Consider the following 18,578-nt stretch of genomic DNA (forward strand, 5'->3'; position numbering starts at 1 on the left):
GGCGCCACAACCAAATCACAATGAACTATTTCAAGTGCACCCATACCCCTCACATAACACTGCACTCATGCATGCCATATGTAATAATGACATGAGTCAGATTTACGTTTGAAATAAATTCTTATTGTTATTTTCACAATAATATGTCTTTAAATTCTTTTTTCACAATACATGACAAATGTATTTCCTCACGCAGCCCCATTATAGCAAAGCAGGCATGCTTGTCTTATCAGCATGGCACTGCTGCTAGAGTACATAGAGTCACTGGCGCCTCCGGCCGGACGCACCCAGTCGCCTCTCCATGTCCGCCTCGCCAGTATAGGCCAGTGATGCTGCACTGGGCCTGGTGCTGCGGCGGCGTACGGTTACCACCGGCACGGACAGGCTGCTGAGACTTGATGTGCCTTCACTGGCATCATCCCACCCCCCTTGCTTGGCCATGGCCACAACCCTGCTGATTCTGGACAGCTGTTGTGACCTGTTCCAAGGCCCTGGCGACGTCCTGGCAGCATTGAACCATCTGAATTTGCATCGCCAGGGACTGGCGTGAAAGTTGGGAGGTTGCATTACCAATCAGATGGTTGGATCTGGTATATGCTGACAGGCGAGTCATCAGCTGGCGGTGGCGGCGGCGGCGGCGGGTGATGTCCTGCTGTGACACCATGATACGGCTGTTCTCCTTGACAGCAGCCGTCAGCACATGCATGCTTTCCGTGAGCTGGCTCACGTTGCGCGCTGTCTTATAAAGCTGCAGCTGCATGGCTGCCATGTGCCGTGCCTGCTTTTGGTGGACAGCAAGAATCCGGCTTTCTATGCCCAGCCCAGAATCTCAGACATGTTCCACCCTGCCAGCGCATGTTGACACGTTGCGCTGCTGCCTCATCAGTCCGCTGGACTGCAGACGCACAGTGGCTGTGCGCCATGTCTGCCTCCTGGGTGGTGTTGTGGCCTGTACCACTGCCATGGGTGTCACATGGGGTGGTTGCTGTCCTCTTGTGGCTGCAGGGGTGGTCCTGTCCACATGGGGAGGTGGTGGGACTGGTGCTGATGGTTGTGATGGTTCAGGTCGTGGGGCAGAATGGCCCTCTCCCTCGGTGTCCTCAGGGTTCTCCTCAATCTGGAGTGCCTCACTGTCTGTGCTGGGTTGTTCTGACGCACCTGTGATGTAAATGGGTGCATGATTAATGCTATGTATCTTGCACATGGGATGTTGCAACATGCATGCAGGCTTGCATTCCCTGACTGGCTTTAGGGATATGTTTCACTTGACAGGTCTGGCTGTGTGTGGCTATCCGGGAAATATTGTCACACTACAGGTCCCACAATGCAATATGGCATTTCAGGTGTGCATGGCCTGCATTACTGGGATATCAAATGGCTAGCTCTGGGGGCATGGACATTGTTAGGGGACGGGGTCGCAGTTGCATGGCACTTACCTTGGGATTGTTGGGTGGGCCGGGAGGTGTCCAGCCGTGTGACTCCCACGCAGGCTGCAGGGTTGAGTGTGTCCTCCACCAGGTCTTCAAGTGTGTTGAGAGCAACTGTGGGGTCTCCTCCTCCGGTGGCATGTTGCTACCCCAGCCTCTTAGCAATGCGTTCTTTGGCACGACCTCTGAGGTCGTACCACCTCTTTTTCAGCTCATCAATGGAACGCTGGGTCACTCCAACAGAGTTCACCTTGGACCGGATGCGCAGCCAAATGCGCCTCTTGTCAACTTCAGGCACCTTCCGGGATTCCTTGCCAAACAGCCTGTCATGGTCCCTGCTTACTCTCTCGATGAGGAACTCCAACTCCTGTTCAGAAAATGTTATTTTGCGTTTTCTGCCAGGTGCACTGCTTCCTGCTGCTTCCTGGGACATTCTGTTTTGGTGTGTGTGTCCTGTTGTGGTGCTGCAGGATGTGTCTTGTGGAGCTCTGGGCTGTGCTTCTTCCACTCTCAGGCTCTTTGTTCTGAATGAGTGAGGGAACTGCCTACTTCCTGGTTGTGATGTCATCATTGTGCTCGAAATACGACTTCCCGCTTTTGCGATCTCGCTATTAACGAGATCGCAATTTGCAATTTCGGTAATTGCGAGATCGAAATTTCAACATGGGAAACGGGCGATTCTGCGATTTTTGTGCGATTTATCGAAAATCGCAATCGGTAATTGCGATTCGCTTTTTTTATTCGCTTTTCTTGATGCATCCCAGTCTGCGAATTCTAAATTGCGATTCGGTATTTTTCGCAATTTAGAATTAGCAGAATCTGGACTTGATGCATCTGGGGGTTAGTCCCAGTTTCAGCCAGCTGATATCATTACGATTTTCAGAGGCTGAGGGGTTGTACCCCCATGCAAAGTTCCTCAGGGGGAAGCAGAGTTGGGGCAGGTTAGCATACCTCAAAGGTGTATCTGTGGGTTGAAGTACATGTATCCCTGGTCTCATGGCCGTGCAGAGCCATTTTCATTCGGCAATCTGCCTGTGTTTTGTGTTCTTCGGCCGCCCCACCTCGGAGACATTTAGAGGTATGTCCATGGAAAATGTTGTGCTTATTATTAAGGTTCTCATGACCAAAGCAGTTTGCTGTATCTTTTCAAGGGAAAGAGATATATGTTAGGTACCTAATCGCTTACAACGTAGCACTTTAAGGTAGGTGGAGAAAGTTTGCAAGTTGCAACAGGAGACCCCCCCCCCCCCCCCCCATGTCAGCAATTGCTCACATTGCTAGCCGTAAAGCAGCCTGGGAAGTCTGGGGGGAAACACCACATCATCACCGACTGCAGGACCTTCACCCAAATTCCATGCAGCAGGCTTGGGATACAATTGCACCTGTCTGGTGAGCCACAGCTGGCTGTCCTTTTAGATGGCTTCATTGCAGGGTGTATACCCCCCAGCGGGCCCCACTGCTGTTACCTGCACAGGCCACGGCTGCAATTAATTTATAAAGGCCCTAAAAGTGATGCCCAGAAACAAAGAACAAGTCCATGATTGGATTGCCAGACAGCTCATAAAAGGCTTATTTACTAGGAAACAGGAAATTAGAAAGGAGGCATGCAAATCCCTAATAGCCGTTAGCTCAATTAAAGATTCTTAAGCATTTCAGAAGGTGGTGAACTGCCCATAGTTCAATGAGCGCCCAGAACCTGGTTTGGATGTGGTGATTGATCATGACATGTGGTTAGATCATTTCACTCAGGTTTATAGTGTCCCTATGAGCACAGACTCACAGTCTTTGGTTAGAGGTAGTAAAGATGTGGAATTACATTGTGGCTTGGCGTTGAGCTGCATGAGGTGATGACTACACTAAATAAGTGCCTAATAAAAAAAGCCACAGGATATGACAGTCCCTGCAGACTTATTTAAGGAAAGTATAACTGTGGACCTTGCTACTGACCAGTGTCTGAAATGCATATATCCATCGAGATCGGTGCTCGAAAATCATGGTCGTATGCCACGATAGGCCTCATCTTTGAAAAGGGAAGTAAATGCAACACAAAGTGCTACCATCCCACATCTCCATCAATTCAACTGCAAATGTCATGGGCAGAGAAGCTTGAATCATGGCACAAAAAAATTATATTCTTTCAGACCTGTAGTTTGGTTTGCGCTCTGGTTTGGGTATTGTGGACCAATGCCTAAATCTTTACCTCATTTAGTAAATATGTGAAAGCTGACGAGGGGAGAATTTATTTGGCCTACATGGACCTTAGTTGGGCCTTTTTTTTTTGTCAGCAATCAGAAACTTTGGAATGGGTGTGGAGCACAATGTTGTGTGTTTCCTTGGACTGCTTCAAAATGAGGTCATTGCAAGTGTGAGCTATGGATCAAACGAGGAGACAACAAGGCCGTTTAATAAAGACTGGGGAGTTCAGCAGCGCTGTGTGCTAGCACCTTCTTTGTTTAGGCTCTTTATAAATGCTTTGGAGGGGTACCTAGTTAAGCACAACGTGGACTTCCCCTATGATGGCTCTCGCCCTATTCCTGCATTATTGTACGCAGACAACACAGTGCTTATTGACAGGACTTCCAGTGGATTGCAAGAATTGCTAACCAATTAATTTTTTTAATGAAGGACTTAGAGTTGTCAGTCAATCAATCAAAAAACAATGTAAAGGAGAATAGGAATAGGTCATATATGGAACATTACTCTCAAATCCAGGCAGTATCAACTTTCCCCTATTTAGGGGTGAGAATGTTAAGACAACCAAACTCGAGAAAAGTGCAGAAGCACTTGCACAGTTCGCCTCAAAACTACCCTCGAAGCCCTCAAAGATTTAGTGAAAGTGTACAAGTATAAAAGCCTACCTATGGTGCAGGGATTTAGGGAATTCGAGGCTATCTTCCAATTTAAAAGATAGAAAATGTTTTTTTGAGGCGACTCTTGGCAGTCCAATAATGCCCCTTCACACACATATGTCACACTGAGTTAGGACTAGACTATGTTTCTATCCACATCAGAGTGCGACTACTCCTTCTTTGAATGTTTATTTGACTAAAAAGAGAGACTGTTTAAAGCTCCTGTTACTTTTAGATTCCCTCAAGCTTAATAATGCAATGAAGATCCCATGTATTGCCTACATAAAAATGATGAGCCACAGACTACATTTACTGGAGTTATTTATTAATCCTGAAGCTCTTTTATCATCTTTTAAACAGACCCTAAAGACTCGTTTTATATGTTATGATGCACAGTGTTGACAGGGATCATGCTGAAGGCACTATATCCTAGACTCATAAAATGTGTGTCCGGTATGGAACTATGCCTTATTTGTGTGCCAAACAGCCATCATAACTATTTGTTAACCAGGCTGAGGCTGAATACAGTACACTTCGTGACTTGCTTCCCTGAGCCAGCCCCGTATTCTAGCAACTTAAATGTTTGTGTGACCACTGTTCCCCACAGACCACACTGCACCTTATGTTTGTGTTGTGGCTTAAGTGCAGCCATACACCTTTCCCTTGGTTACACCATCCCTACTGCTCAGCCAGGATGGGTGCTGGAGTGCTTGGTTATGTAGTGCAATGCTGGATGCTTGGTGATTTCATGGCATGCCTGGGTGTCTGGTGAGGTGCTGAGTGTTAGTTGGAGTCTGCAGGCTGAGCAGCAGGGAGGCTGCTCCCAGGGGCGGACTGGGATCGCAAACAAGCCCTAGCAATTACGTCCAACCGGCTGAGGGGAGGGGGTTTAGATGTAATTGGCAGGGCTGGAGCAGTGTTGCAAAACCACCCCCAGCAATAAAGACGGCCTCCACCGTTGCAAAACCGAACCCCACTCTTCCGGCCCACCGGAGAAACGCCCAATGCCCGCTGCGGCCAGTCCGGCCCTGGCTGCTCCTGGTGGGGCTATCTTCTGTATATTTGCCTACTTACCTGAAACTTACCATCTTGATAACCTGTAACTAAGTCTTAAGAAACCATCTTTTACAATCTACTCTACGGCTACCTGAACTTTTTTTTACCGTTGCAACAGGTCTTTTGTAAATGTTATTCCTCTCTAAGAAATAGTGTTTTATTTTCAATTTTGATGGAGGTAAAGACTACGAACTGTAAGACAAGTCCTTTGTTATGTACAGTTGCTGCCCATGATCCACATATGTGTGAACTGCGGTTAGCTGCATCCAGCGCTCAATCATTTGCAAAGAAGAGGATGGGTTTGCTGATGTCAGTTAATTAGCACACTATGCACTTTCGGTATTTCATATCTGGGCACTACTTGTGATTAGGAGAAACTGTGTTTTATGCCTACTTATATATTTTTCGGACTTTATAATATATGTCTATTTTTGAATGGGACATAGGAATTAATGAATTCGGTATTTATGAGTGTGACTTTTATGGCCAAATGGCAGAATACAGTTTTTGATGATGATACCGTGTAACCCGATGTTACAGTTTCCACGCTTTGTGGTTTGAGTTAATGTTGGTTTTTTTTGTGTTTCGCTTTATATATTCTATGTTTTGATATTCTTCGTTATTGATTTCTGGAAGATAAGGAATGTGTATGGATTGTGTTCTTTAAAATGAGTGTAGAAATATAAATAACACACACCCCTTCTTATTACCTCATGAGCATACTCTATAGGACTGATTACAAGTTTGCCGGTGAATTCCGGCCTGTGTGTAAACCCATGTTCAAACAACTCAACCTTCATTAAGTTTTGGAGGGTCAAACCTGCTAACATTTAATGGGTTAAAACCATACAGTATTTACCTCATCATGCACATTTTGTAGCTTTGAACATCACAATCTGCATGTTATTCCCCACCAACTAGTAATAAGTGGCATTTATCACACTTGGTAAATAACGTACCTTGTGGTATCGTTATTTATCATGTGCGATAAATACCACCTATACTTGTAATCAGGGCCTTGGGTTATGGGCTTCCAATCCATTGTAACTAGTAGCGCCTGATCATCTTCAAGTGTTACAACTCTTGAGTTTGAATTTTAAATAGTAATGAGAACAGGTTCTCACCTCTGCTTCTGCAGTGACATGAGTGTACACGATTTGTAGATCATAATATGTAAGTGTATGACAAGGTTCTTGAGGTTCCTGAGTGAGGAATTTGCTTGAGTATGTAATTCAGGAATGTATACCTTTCTGAAGAGGTGTTCCAGCAAAAGGTTATTATCTCTTGTCTCCTAGCTTGATGGATTTGCAACTATTTCTGGTGTGAAATTTATGAGAATTCTAGGGAATTTCTGGGAAGAAATTCACAAGGAAAGGAGTATGGAGACTCCAAAAACATCATGTACCACAGAACTGATCACCTCTTCGGTTAGTGTTAGAAGATACATTAAAACATACATTTCATGGAATCCTCTAAAACAGTTCCTCCAACAATCCTAAACCAAAAAAATCTTATGTAGAACTTTGCACCATCTGAAGGAAACTGATTGAAGGGTACTGTAAAACATCAAGATTCCTCACACTTTCCCACACTAGCATCACCTAAGTGACCATAATACTGGTGATGCTTTATCACTATTTTTGTTTACATAACATATCTACTTACCTACACAACACATACACATATATGTAAAGTGTGATTTTCATGGTAAGTTGCACATAGTAGGTGTAGGTCTCAGTTTAAATGACTCACGTTGATATGAAAATGAATTTTGGGCTTCTGTGCTCTTTCTTTCAAGCTGCAGCAGTTCACTATAATTACATTGTTGCAACATGTTTTGGTTTCTGTGAGAATTTTTTATTTGTGTGTTTCACTGAAAGCTTAATAATGAATCCCTGCACCTGTGCTGAGGACAGGCTGACCGGGTGTATCATCCTGCTACTATATATCTCCTGAGGACGTGCAGCTGAAACCGCCCATTGTGTCATGGTTTTATTGTGAAATGTTTGATGCTGATTGGCCTCTTCTCCCTGGGAACCAAGGGGCATGTTCAATCTTACTGAGAATTGTATGACTAATTGTACATTGCTAAGCTAGTTAGATTCAGATGCCCATTTTCACAGTATTGAGACTGAGTATGCCTTGTTTTCTCCTGCTCAGAGTTAAATTTTTGAGAAAAAACATTCTTACTTACCTGAATAAATCGTTAGTTGATTCTGCCTATTACAGGCTTTACTTGCTGACACCTCCTGCTTGACTTCCCTCATGAATTTCCTGGTTTCTTTTTAGCTTTGCAGGTTAGGGAATTTCCCATCAGGCTAAACTGAAACTTGCTTAATTTGTTTTTGCCAGGGAAGTGGAGGTGTTGGACTACGCCATATTGGTGAAATGGTGAATGTCCATCCAAAAACCCAATGACTCCAAACATGTTTTTAATCCCATAGGAAAATTCCAACAATGTTCTTAAAACCACAGCACAATAGGGCCTGTCCTGATCTCAGGCAGACTAATGTGCATCCAAGGAAGGAAGTTAAGAACAAATAATCACAGGGCTAACCTTAAACCCCTGCTTTAGGCCTCATTTTATTGGACTTTACAGTCCAATAATAATGGATTATTGAGAATCCACTGTGTAACTTACTATTCAGTTTTAACGGTGGACATGTTTCACAATGAACTCAAGTAGCCTAAAACTTCAGACCCATATTCTAGCCAACAATATGTCTGCAAATAGTTTACAAGTGACATCAATTCAAGATACTGGCTTTTAGGTATCCAGGTAGGCTGCAGTCTCCTTATAATGAAAAAAATAAATCAACTCAATGAGTTTTGCCAAATATATCTAAAGAGAAAACAAAGGGGGAGTGGCCAAGATGGCGGTGAAGTAGGATGTGCTTTCCTGTCCCTCCGGCATCGCCTGAACAAAGCGTTGTTTATCGCCCCTTCTAATGCCCATCTGCGCGGGCCCCGGGGGTCTGGTATTGCTGGCCCTGGAGGGGTCCCTATTTCTGCGCCCCGGAGAGGTTCTTTGCCTTTATTGTACGGCCCGGCCCAGATTCCACGGAGGCCCGGCAGACCTGGCTGAGCAGGGTGGCGGGGGCCGCCTTCTGCCCTGCTGTGTCTCAGCTGCTTGGTGGGGCGGCTGTCGGCGAGAAATGAGCTGCGGACTGCTGGGCTGAGTGGCAGGCACGGGAGTGGAGAGTGGAGGCAGGAGTGGAGAGTGGAGACCGGGAAGAGCCACAATATCGCGCAGTGCAGTCCGGCTGCACCAGTTGAGGAGTGGTGGCTGTCTAACTTCTCTGGTGACCGTCTGAGAACTCCTGAGAGGCTGCACTGGGAGCCGAGAAGTGGGGTCCCGTGGAACACGAGGTGAGGAGAGGAGGAACGGCTGGTGTGGGGCCGTGAACTTGGTCCGCGGCTCGGCAGACGGTGGGAGGGTGTGTGAGCCTTGAATGAGCGGGGCCTCGCTCCCTACTCCGAGACCCTAGTGCTGCACTGGTACCTGTGACGCCCTGTGTGCCCCCCTTAATCGTGTGAGAGAGGGCCTGCCCCGAGTGTGAGCGTCCGGCCTGAGAGATTGTGACAGCGAGGCCTGCAGGTCGGTGGCGGGGGCGAGCGGCCCTCTCCTAGTGGGAGCAGCGCTACGTGAGCACGGCTCCATTGTTGGGGTCTGAGTGCCTTGCGAGGAGAGTGAGGCCTACCTTCGGCCCGTAGATCGGCAGGCGGTGCCTCCACGTCAGGGCTTGAGCCCCGTGTGGAAGGAGAGCTGCGGGAGGAAACTGGAAAGGGGACGCTACCCTGTGTGGGACTTTGAGTTTGGCCGCTGTTGGAGAGTGGTGGGGGGCCTCGTGTGGTGAGCCTCGGCCGCCTGCTCGGTCCGTACTTCGTGGACAGCAGTTAAGCGTAGCCCAGCAGTGGGAGGTGGCACTGGTTTGGGAGGCTCCGCTGCGGGTGTGTGGAGCCCCCCCCCCTCCCTTGCATTCTGCCGTGCCTTCTGGCTGGACTCCCGGTTGCGCCCTTCCCTAGTTGATGAGCCGACTTCACTGCACTGGGAATCGGCAGAGCTTCTGATCGACTGATTGGGGGCCTGCCTGCGTTGTGGCCCTCCTTCTCCTGGACAGTCACGAGGACCGCATGGCGCTGGGCCACGAGGAGCTACTGTCTGGGCTGGTGCTCGTGCCCTGTAGTGCGGGGGCTCTAGCTGCAACTCCGGGGGGCTTACTGCTCATTTGCCCGGTCTGCGCGCTGCTGTGCACGGGTCCTTGCCGGAGGCACGATGTCCTCCGCCATGAACCGGAGGGACAAAACTCTAAAAGACATGCTTCAAAAGGCGAAGGGTCAGGCTGCCTCTCAGTCAGATGATACATCCCTGCAATCTGAGGATAATGAGCTCCCGGCGACCAAGTACTTCATGATAGAGCTGTTATCTGCCAAAAACATTCAGGAGCTTCGCTCGCAGCTCTCCTCAGACCTGCGTGAGCTGCTGCACGATGTAGATGCTGTTGGAGAGCGGGTGGGGACATTGGAGGAGGACAACCTGGGAGCTGCGGACAAAAAAACAACAAGCAGGAAGTGGGATAAGGGAGGGGATGGCAAATGGTGAGCACTTTTGCGGACGCTTTGATGTTCTCAGTGGCCACGCGGCTCACTGAGAACATCAAAGCGCCCGCAAAAGTGCCCCCAAAGGCTGCAGGCTGACAAATGGTGCGCGCGCCCGGTGCACATGCACTGTACTCGATCTGTCTGCAGACTTTGGGAGCACTTTTGAAAGCCCCTTACTTAATATCTCGCCAAAGCATTGCTAACACGATGGCTTAGGCAAGACCTAAAAAACGAGACCTATTGGCTATGCCAATGCTTGTTTTTATTTTTAAAAGGACAAGCAGTGCTATCAGGCTCCAGCTGCCACTTAGAGGTAGAGAGGTGTGTAGAGAGAGAGAGAGGCGCGTAGAGAGAGAGAGGTGTCTAGAGAGAGAGAGAGGTGTAGAGAGAGAGAGGGGTGTAGAGAGAGGGGGTGTTTAGAGAGAGGGGTGTGTGTAGAGAGAGAGAGGGGTGTAGAGAGAGAGGGGTGTGTAGAGAGAGAGAGAGAGAGAGACAGGTGTAGGGAGAGAGGGGTGTAGAGAGAGAGGGGTGTGTAGAGAGAGAGAGGTGTGGAGAGAGAGAGAGAGAGAGAGGTGTAGAGAGAGAGGGGTGTAGAGAGAGAGGGGTGTAGAGAGAGAGAGGGGTGTGTAGAGAGAGAGAGAGAGGTGTAGAGAGAGAGGGGAGTAGAGAGAGAGGGGTGTGTAGAGAGAGAGAGGTGTAGAGAGAGAGAGAGGGGTGGAGAGAGAGAGGGGGAGAGAGAGAGGGGTGTAGAGAGAGAGGGACGTAGAGAGAGAGAGAGGAGTTTAGAGAGAGAGGGGTGTAGAGTGAGGGGTGTAGAGAGAGAGGGGTGTAGAGAGAGAGGGGTGTAGAGAGAGGGGTGTAGAGGGAGAGGGGTGTGTAGAGAGAGAGGGGTGTAGAGAGAGGGGTGTAGAGAGAGAGGGGTGTAGAGAGAGAGGGGTGTGTAGAGAGAGAGAGAGAGAGAGAGGTGTAGAGAGAGAGGGGGTGTAAAAAGAGAGGGGTGTGTACAGAGAGAGAGAGAGAGAGAGGGGTGTAGAGAGAGGGGGGTGTAGAGAGAGAGGGGTGTAGAGAGAGAGAGGTGTAGAGAGGGGGAGTAGAGAGAGAGGGATGTAGAGAGAGGGGTGTAGATAGAGAGGGGTGTAGAGAGAGGGGTGTAGAGAGAGAGGGGTGTAGAGAGAGGGGCGTAGAGAGAGGGCTTGTAGAGAGATAGGGGTGTAGAGAGAGAGGGGGGTGTAGAGAGAGAGAGAGGGGGGTGTAGAGAGAGGGGGGTGTAGAGAGAGAGGGGTGTAGAGAGAGAGGGGTGTAGAGAGAGGGGTGTAGAGAGAGAGGGGTGTAGAGAGAGAGGGGTGTAGAGAGAGAGAGGGGTGTAGAGAGAGTTTGTTTATCCTACTCTCCGCTGCTGTTCCTTCTGTTATCGAATTGCAATCCATTACTTAGTGAAATGATTTATTCATCAGACTGACCTTTTGCATGAAGTGTTTTAATGAGTTTAAATTTCCGGTGTATGATATACGATTTCACACAATTGTTCTGCGTTACACAATTCTACATTGTGCAAATAAGTACTCAATTCGTAAAAAAATATAGTCACATCTTGAATCTGCTACCATTAGATTAATTAAAGAAAAAAATTATATTTTTGTTGAACGATTACAATATTGTTTTGCTTAGACAACTCAGCGTTTGAAAAAGAGCATTGAATGTTCAATTAAAAAGTGCGTCAGCTGGCTACTTAAGTACCTGTTAGTTGCTGGATATGCAACAGTTTCAATATTTCAGAGTCTTTTCGCGGCTGTGTGCATCTTAGACTTAAAACGTCTTTGCACACACCGATTAAACTTCACAGCAAAACGCGCCATCGCTCTTACGTGTCAGTTCTTTCAGTCATGTGCCACCTTCCTAGGGGCTAGATACTGATTTTGGCAGCATGTCTACACTTTGGACCCATGAAATGGAAACAGCCTGCACCCTGGAAGTGGCAAAAGCCAGACCTCCGGACAAATTTCCCAATCGAAATTAACATCTGTGTTCGAGGACCTGAGAACACTGATGCAGTTAAAGTTAAATGAGTCAATTGGCTCATTTCGCTTTATGTGAAATAACGTCAGAGCGCCAAGCGCAGTGATAGTAATTGTGTCAGAAGGCATGTTAATGGCGAAGAGTGGAGGATGCATGCGTGGAGGGAAGTTTTCACCTGTGGAGGGTGATGGAGAGTGTGGTGGGGAATGAAGCAAATCCTCATAGGGACAGTGGAGGGGAAGGAGCCATGCCGCTGTGGGGTCAAAGGGACACAAAGCATGGCGGGTAGGGGCGGATGCAGATCGGCGCATGTGGAGGTGAGGACAGTATAATGTGTTGTGAGGGAGGGTGTGATGTCGCAGCCAGAGCAGGAGACTTTGGAGAGTCAGATTTGAGTCTCCGCATAGGCTCAGCAGCCAGTGATTGTTGGCACGTGACTTAATTCCGCTGTGACTGAAAATGAATGAGCCCTTGTTTAATGTGACCGGTGCTCGGGTAAAGCACTTAAACGTCTTCAGGGCGAGTTGGCGCTACATACATAAATGAGCAGAGCAGGGTGTGAAAGAGATGTGTTCATGGGCAGGAGGCCCCTCGGTTGTGATAAAAAACAATGAACGATACCAGTTGAAAAATAAAGCTTAGACAAAAGAGTGAGGAATGTATGAAGAAGGGAAAGATAGAAAAGGTGAGGTGAGGGAGGCGGGTTCTTGATGCAACCCTGGGATTAGTTTTGTATAGAATATGTCCGCTTTGGAGGCTGAAGAGCAGGAGTTGAGACGGAAAGTGCAGGGGAGAGAGGAGGAGCGAAGATTGACAATTTCAAATATAAAGATTGTGGCGAAATCGGAAGCAGCCACGGTAAAAGGAGAAGCTGGTTCACCACAGCAATGGGAGAGACGTTGATTAACAAGAGATACACGTTTATAGCAGTAACCGCTTGGGGTCATGTTTCTTCACAAAAGTAAAGAGAAGGATTATTTCTCGGGACGCAAAAGGTTGTGGCGGCTGGTCACCGTCTAGTGTGAAAGAATCCTTCCGATGGCAAATGGTGATTGATCACTTTCGCGGCCGCTTTGATGTTCTCAGTGGCTGCGCGGCTCACTGAGAACATCAAAGCGGCCGCGAAAGTGATCTGCAGGCTGACAATTGATGCACGCGCCCCCGGCGTACATGCACTGTACCCGATCTGCCTGCTTTGGGAGCATTTTTGAGAGCCCTTACTTAACTCTCGCAAAGCATCGCGTAGGCAATGGCTATAGCGAGACCTAAAAACTGCCTGTCATAGTTATACACATTTGGAAATATTCTTACGTTCTATTTAAAAAACTGCTAAAAGGGTCATGATTGAAATATCTCCCACTTACATTTTAAATTGGAAGAGCTTAACATTTTTTAAAATGCCGCAATTAAACTAAACAACAAAAATAAACAGGAAATGCTCTGATGTCTGGGTAAACTAGGAAGTGTTGCTATCCTCTCTAAAGCAGCAATGTGTTATAGAATCCAGACAAGACAGCAATAATTTATAGCAATTCAGATAACATCTGATTTTCTTTTTCTGTCTCATTTCACAAATGTGAGCATCTTAATGAGAGCAACTCCCAGTGTTCAAGAGGAGCTAAAGATGTGAGGAGCCACAAAAAAGTCTCTGATTTAGGTAAGTCTAGTGTCACCGGTTATTACCAGAATTGATTTCACTAATGTATTCATTTAAGGCTATATTTTCATATATAAATTTAGTAAATAAACTCACCGATGGCAATAAGCCTTAGGAAAGCCAGCATCCATGAATTATTAACTAATTTCCATAAAGGATCATATATTAAAAGCACCGGAGAAAGGTAAGCTACAGCAACAACTTCATATCCACTGATTCCAAGGGTTTGTAATGGATAGTACCAGATCATAGGTGTTAGGGCATGGTAAAGAGACCAGGATATATAACCTAGAATAAAAACAGAAAGACAGATTACAAAACTGCATAAAGTATTTGAAAATATGATATTCACCCATAAATGCACTCAGTAATGTGGATTACACTACTATTAGATTTCAAAGGCCTGGATGAGCCCAACTTCCTCTCCCGCCCCATGTCGGGTCCAGTGTCAAAATGCCATTGAAAATAAAACTGATTTATGCATTTCTCCCAGACTTTGAATTCATATCAACAAAATCCCTGAGCTGCTTACATTTATCATTAAACCAGCCTAAAAAATGTCTCCATTCATTTTGAAACTTTGTCCAAATATTTTTTCAGGCATTTCTAAACAGTTTTTATTCCTTAGAAGAATAAAAGGTTTTCCTTCGGTTCAAACATCCACATAAGAATTTTAAAGGATTGATTCCACAACATTGAGTCTAACTAATCATAAAGGTAAAAAAACTCTGATATTTTAAAATTAGCCTTTGAAAAATGTTTCCTTTTTAAATCACTTAAAAAAGTGAAACACAAGGACATCACATGAATTGCTTTTCGAGATACTGGATACACATTCTCATCTGTGTCCCAGGCTGACTGTTATGCCTCTCAGATTGATTTTACTAAATTGAATTATTGGGAAGTGTTTAGGGGGGCATATTTTTGTTCAACTCTGCAATGCTGCTTTCTAAACACTGGGTCACTTGAAACTACAATCATAGGGCTAGACACATCATTGACCATTGAAATCCTGTATGTGAATTGTGTGCTTCACTTCCCATCCCATTTGCCAGTTGCATGAGGTTGTCACAACAACTGACAGGGGCTAGGATTTCAGAAGGGGGGGCAGATGCATCACAATCTCAGCAGTAAAGCAGCCATCACTTGGAAGGAGTCATCCTAATGCACAGGGAGCCCTGTTCTATTCAGTCTGGGAACCACGCCTGGGTGCCTACTGTGATCTGGTGTTCTGGGCTACTGACTGCCTTCACGTTGAGATGCAGCAAGTACACAGCATCGGTTACCTCCACCATAAGCCCCCTAAGCCCTGTCTCCTCAGCAAGGTAGACCTGGGCCGCCACTGTCGCGCGCAGGTACAATAAGAGCAGGTCTGGCTCCGAGGAAATCCTGCCTGCTGACGTCAGGGCTCAGGGTACCCTCTTTCAGGGGCCTTTGCACCCAAAGAAACATTTCCAGATCCAAAGTGTACAAACCTGTCATGATAACTGAAAGCCACACATGCCAATGAGGAAGTGTCTTTCGGGCCACCCTCGTGTACAGAAGGACAACCGCTGCCTCGCATGGCCTCCAGTGTGGGAGAGCTGCTCGCTTCCTTCCACACATGAGATAAGGCAACTCCCAAGCGATAATGAGAAACGTATCCTAGAACCTCGCTGCCATGCGCTGGAGGTATGGCTGTTAAAATGCCCCATGTGCTACCTTTCCTACATACTCGGAGGTGATACTGGCTCCTGCTCCTTATTTATTTCCTTGCGCAACATTTACACAAAAGACGGTGTCATGTAGATAACCGAGTACCGAGCGGGATCGTCTGGACACTGGACAATGTTTCCTCTGTGAAGGACAGGAAAGGATGGTACAAGGAGTCTTCAGAGGTTGGATACTCCAGGTGCAGCATGGTAGAAGGCACGCTCCCTCAGAAGTAGATGAACTAATAATGCAGATTTAGCACAATAATAATTGAGTGTAATGCAAGCGACTACTGTCCGTGTCCTTCATGAATTCCAGTATCAGTCCTGTAACTGACCTGCGCATGTGTAAACATATTACAGATAGTAGTTCATCGGTACATTGGATTAGCAATGTTTGCTTGTGATGGAGCAAGGTAAAGAACACAATTTTGTTCTAACTTGTGAAATTGATTTCCTATAACATTAATTTTAATTAACAAGCTTGTAGTGAAATTATTAATCAACTTAGTTTAAGAATGCATCTATCATTACACGTGGGAAAAACTAATGTGCTTTATGTACATACGCAAAGAAAAATAATAAACTAACTTTGTCTATTGTCTTTGTCAGTATTAAATGCGGCAGTTAATCTAATGGCATGTGCTTATTTTATGTGCTTATGTTATGTCTTATTGTGATAAAAGCTCATGGAGTTCCTGCGGTTCCAAAAAGAAGAAGTAATTATAAATGCTGCCTTTATGTGCTTCTGCTAGGTAACATAATTAACAGGATTAATTAGTAAAGGGGGAGGGTAACAGAATGGGTCTCAATTATTTAATTAATTGATGTCTTGTGTTTGTTTAATAATAGTTTCCAAAGTGAGGCCTAAAGTTGGTTTCGAAAAACATGGCTGACAGAGCTGCAGACGCGAAACCTTGTCCAGAGTGGAATAATTGCACATGCGCAGCAGTGAAGATTTTATTTACTGCGATTTTGAATTAAAGAACAACTCTGTGGTCGCGTTGAATGTGCTTGTGAAGAGATAGCTCAAGAACAGGAATTGAGATGTTTGCCAAGGTTAGGAAGTAAACGTTCGAGGCTCGAGTAAAGTATCATTTTTGAGGAAATTGAAGACGTGGAAATGAAAAGACAATGGGCTTTATATGTAGCTCGGACTTGGTCAAGAGTCGGTGGGGACATAATCAATCTTAATCATGAACTGACACTGGACAGCCAATGAGAATCATGGATTTGTCGAAAAGATGTAAAATGTAGATAGTTTAGCTAGTGAGAAAGGTATAAAGTCTGACACTATGAGCAAGGAAAAAACTCTTACTTTCCGATTCCTGAGTGTCGAGATTTGCTGATGGACTTTTGGCGCACGTAAGGACGACAGCAGACTTTAAATGATTTTTTCTCCTTTATAGGTGGAGTGAGAATTAGTCAGGGAAATAGATTCAGGGAATGGAAACTGTTATTCTGCTATTAATGCAGGTTTCTGAATTTGCTTTGAAAATGTCAGTTTTAATTTCATTTCATTCAAAATGATGCTTTCTTATTTGCTTATAAAATAAAGATTCAAAACGTAAATGCTTTTTTCCTTATGATTAATAAAGTAAATAAAATTAGATTTGAAGAAGACAAGCTGGTCTTGTTTATTCATGGTCTAGTTACCATCAGTTGATTCAATCGCCTTAGTGATCTGTTTAATAAATAATAAATGTTTAAAACCATGGTAAAGAAAGATAAACTGCAGTTGTATATAAAAATGTAAATAATAAGTGAGTACATTTATTAATCAGACCACCTGATTCAGTTGCTCAGAAATTGTCTCATTGGCAAATATGAGCCTTTATATGTGTTCTGTGATTGATGGTGAGTATTGAGGTGTTGGGTAGCGTTTATGAGACAGTTTTTCAATAGGAGCGCTGGATCACTTGCAATGTACACTTGATAATATATACACTAATATTTTCAACAACATAGACTCAACGGACTTGTAGTGGCTGTAAAAAATACACAGGTGGAACTGGTTACCTAATTCTTGCAAAATGAGATTTTTCAATGTTGTTATTCAGTAACGCATGAACGAAACAGGAAAGGGCGGGATGTGCGGTCTAGTATTCTGTAATAAGAAACACGTGGTATGAGGAGCTGCCACTCCACTTCTTCCAGTAAAGAGGCGGGCCAGTCGGATTACATTCTAACATATTTGCGGCACTTACGTGGCTACTGGACGGGTGTGTAGGAAATATTGCCTAAACCTTGTGCAGAGAAATGGGTTCTCTGAGTTATTAGTATGTGGCATTTAAAAAAGACTAAATTAGCAGTAACCCCTGCGCTAAATCTCCTAATGCGAACTCGCATTAGGAGATTTAGCGCAGGGGTTACTGCTAAGACAAATCGAGCCATCATATTATAAAAAGATAAAATTTAAAATTGTTACTGATGCATTTAAAATATGGACTAAAGTTACTAGAATATTATCAATACCTAAATACACCAAATACACACCTTTATGGCATAGCTCAATAATCCCGCAATATCTTAATGATAATATTACTAAACGTTGGGAAAATTTAGGCATCGTTACTATTGGCGACTTCCTAAATCCAGATGGTAGAATCACTTTTGAGGAGTTAAATCTTAAATATCAGACCTATCCCACAGATTATTTTAAATTTATCCAAATCTTCACATCACTAAGACAACATATCACAAACTTAAGTTTACAGACGGTAACACTATTAAATCTGATGCAAAAAATAACTGTAAGAATTAGTGATATCTACGGGATTCTTATAAACAACCATCCAGATGATTTAGAGAAAATAGAGGAGAGCTGGGTTAACAAATTAAATAATTCCAATGTGGATATAGATATGGTGCTACAATTATCCTCTAAAATCATACTTGCAAGTAACTTAAAAGCCCAAATTTACAAAACGGCTTGTAATCTATACTATACACCGGCTAAATTGTTCTCATGGGGCAAGGCTAGTCATGACAAATGTCCTAGATGCGCGCTTGGTCCCGCAAATCTGGTACATATGTTTTATGACTGCCCGAAACTCGAACAGCTAAAAGAGAATATATGTAAATTTTGGGCTGAAATTTTTGGTCGGGAGATCCAAATATCAGCTACCTTGGTTGTATTGGGTTATGATAGTTCTTTAGAACTCAATAATTCAGAAATATATACTACGTATCTATGTACAACTATATACAGAATTATGCTAGCAGCCCGATGGAAAGATACAGAGGCACCTACATTCCAGGGCTGGATGAATAGACTCCT

General features: G+C 45.0%; 1 protein-coding gene across 1 annotated transcript in view; it reads right to left on the reverse strand.

The window, feature by feature from the left end:
• The window catches only part of CWH43 (cell wall biogenesis 43 C-terminal homolog), a 433,217-nt gene that overhangs the window by 329,220 nt on the left and 85,419 nt on the right, over nt 1–18,578 (reverse strand). The window contains exon 2 of the mRNA XM_086962659.1: nt 13,704–13,895. Within this exon, the coding sequence (XP_086818785.1) occupies nt 13,704–13,895 (192 nt within the window). The remainder of the gene's footprint in view (nt 1–13,703; nt 13,896–18,578) is intronic.

Source organism: Lissotriton vulgaris, chromosome 3_1 (assembly GCF_964263255.1).
Source record: "Lissotriton vulgaris chromosome 3_1, aLisVul1.2, whole genome shotgun sequence".
NCBI lineage: Eukaryota > Metazoa > Chordata > Amphibia > Caudata > Salamandridae > Lissotriton > Lissotriton vulgaris.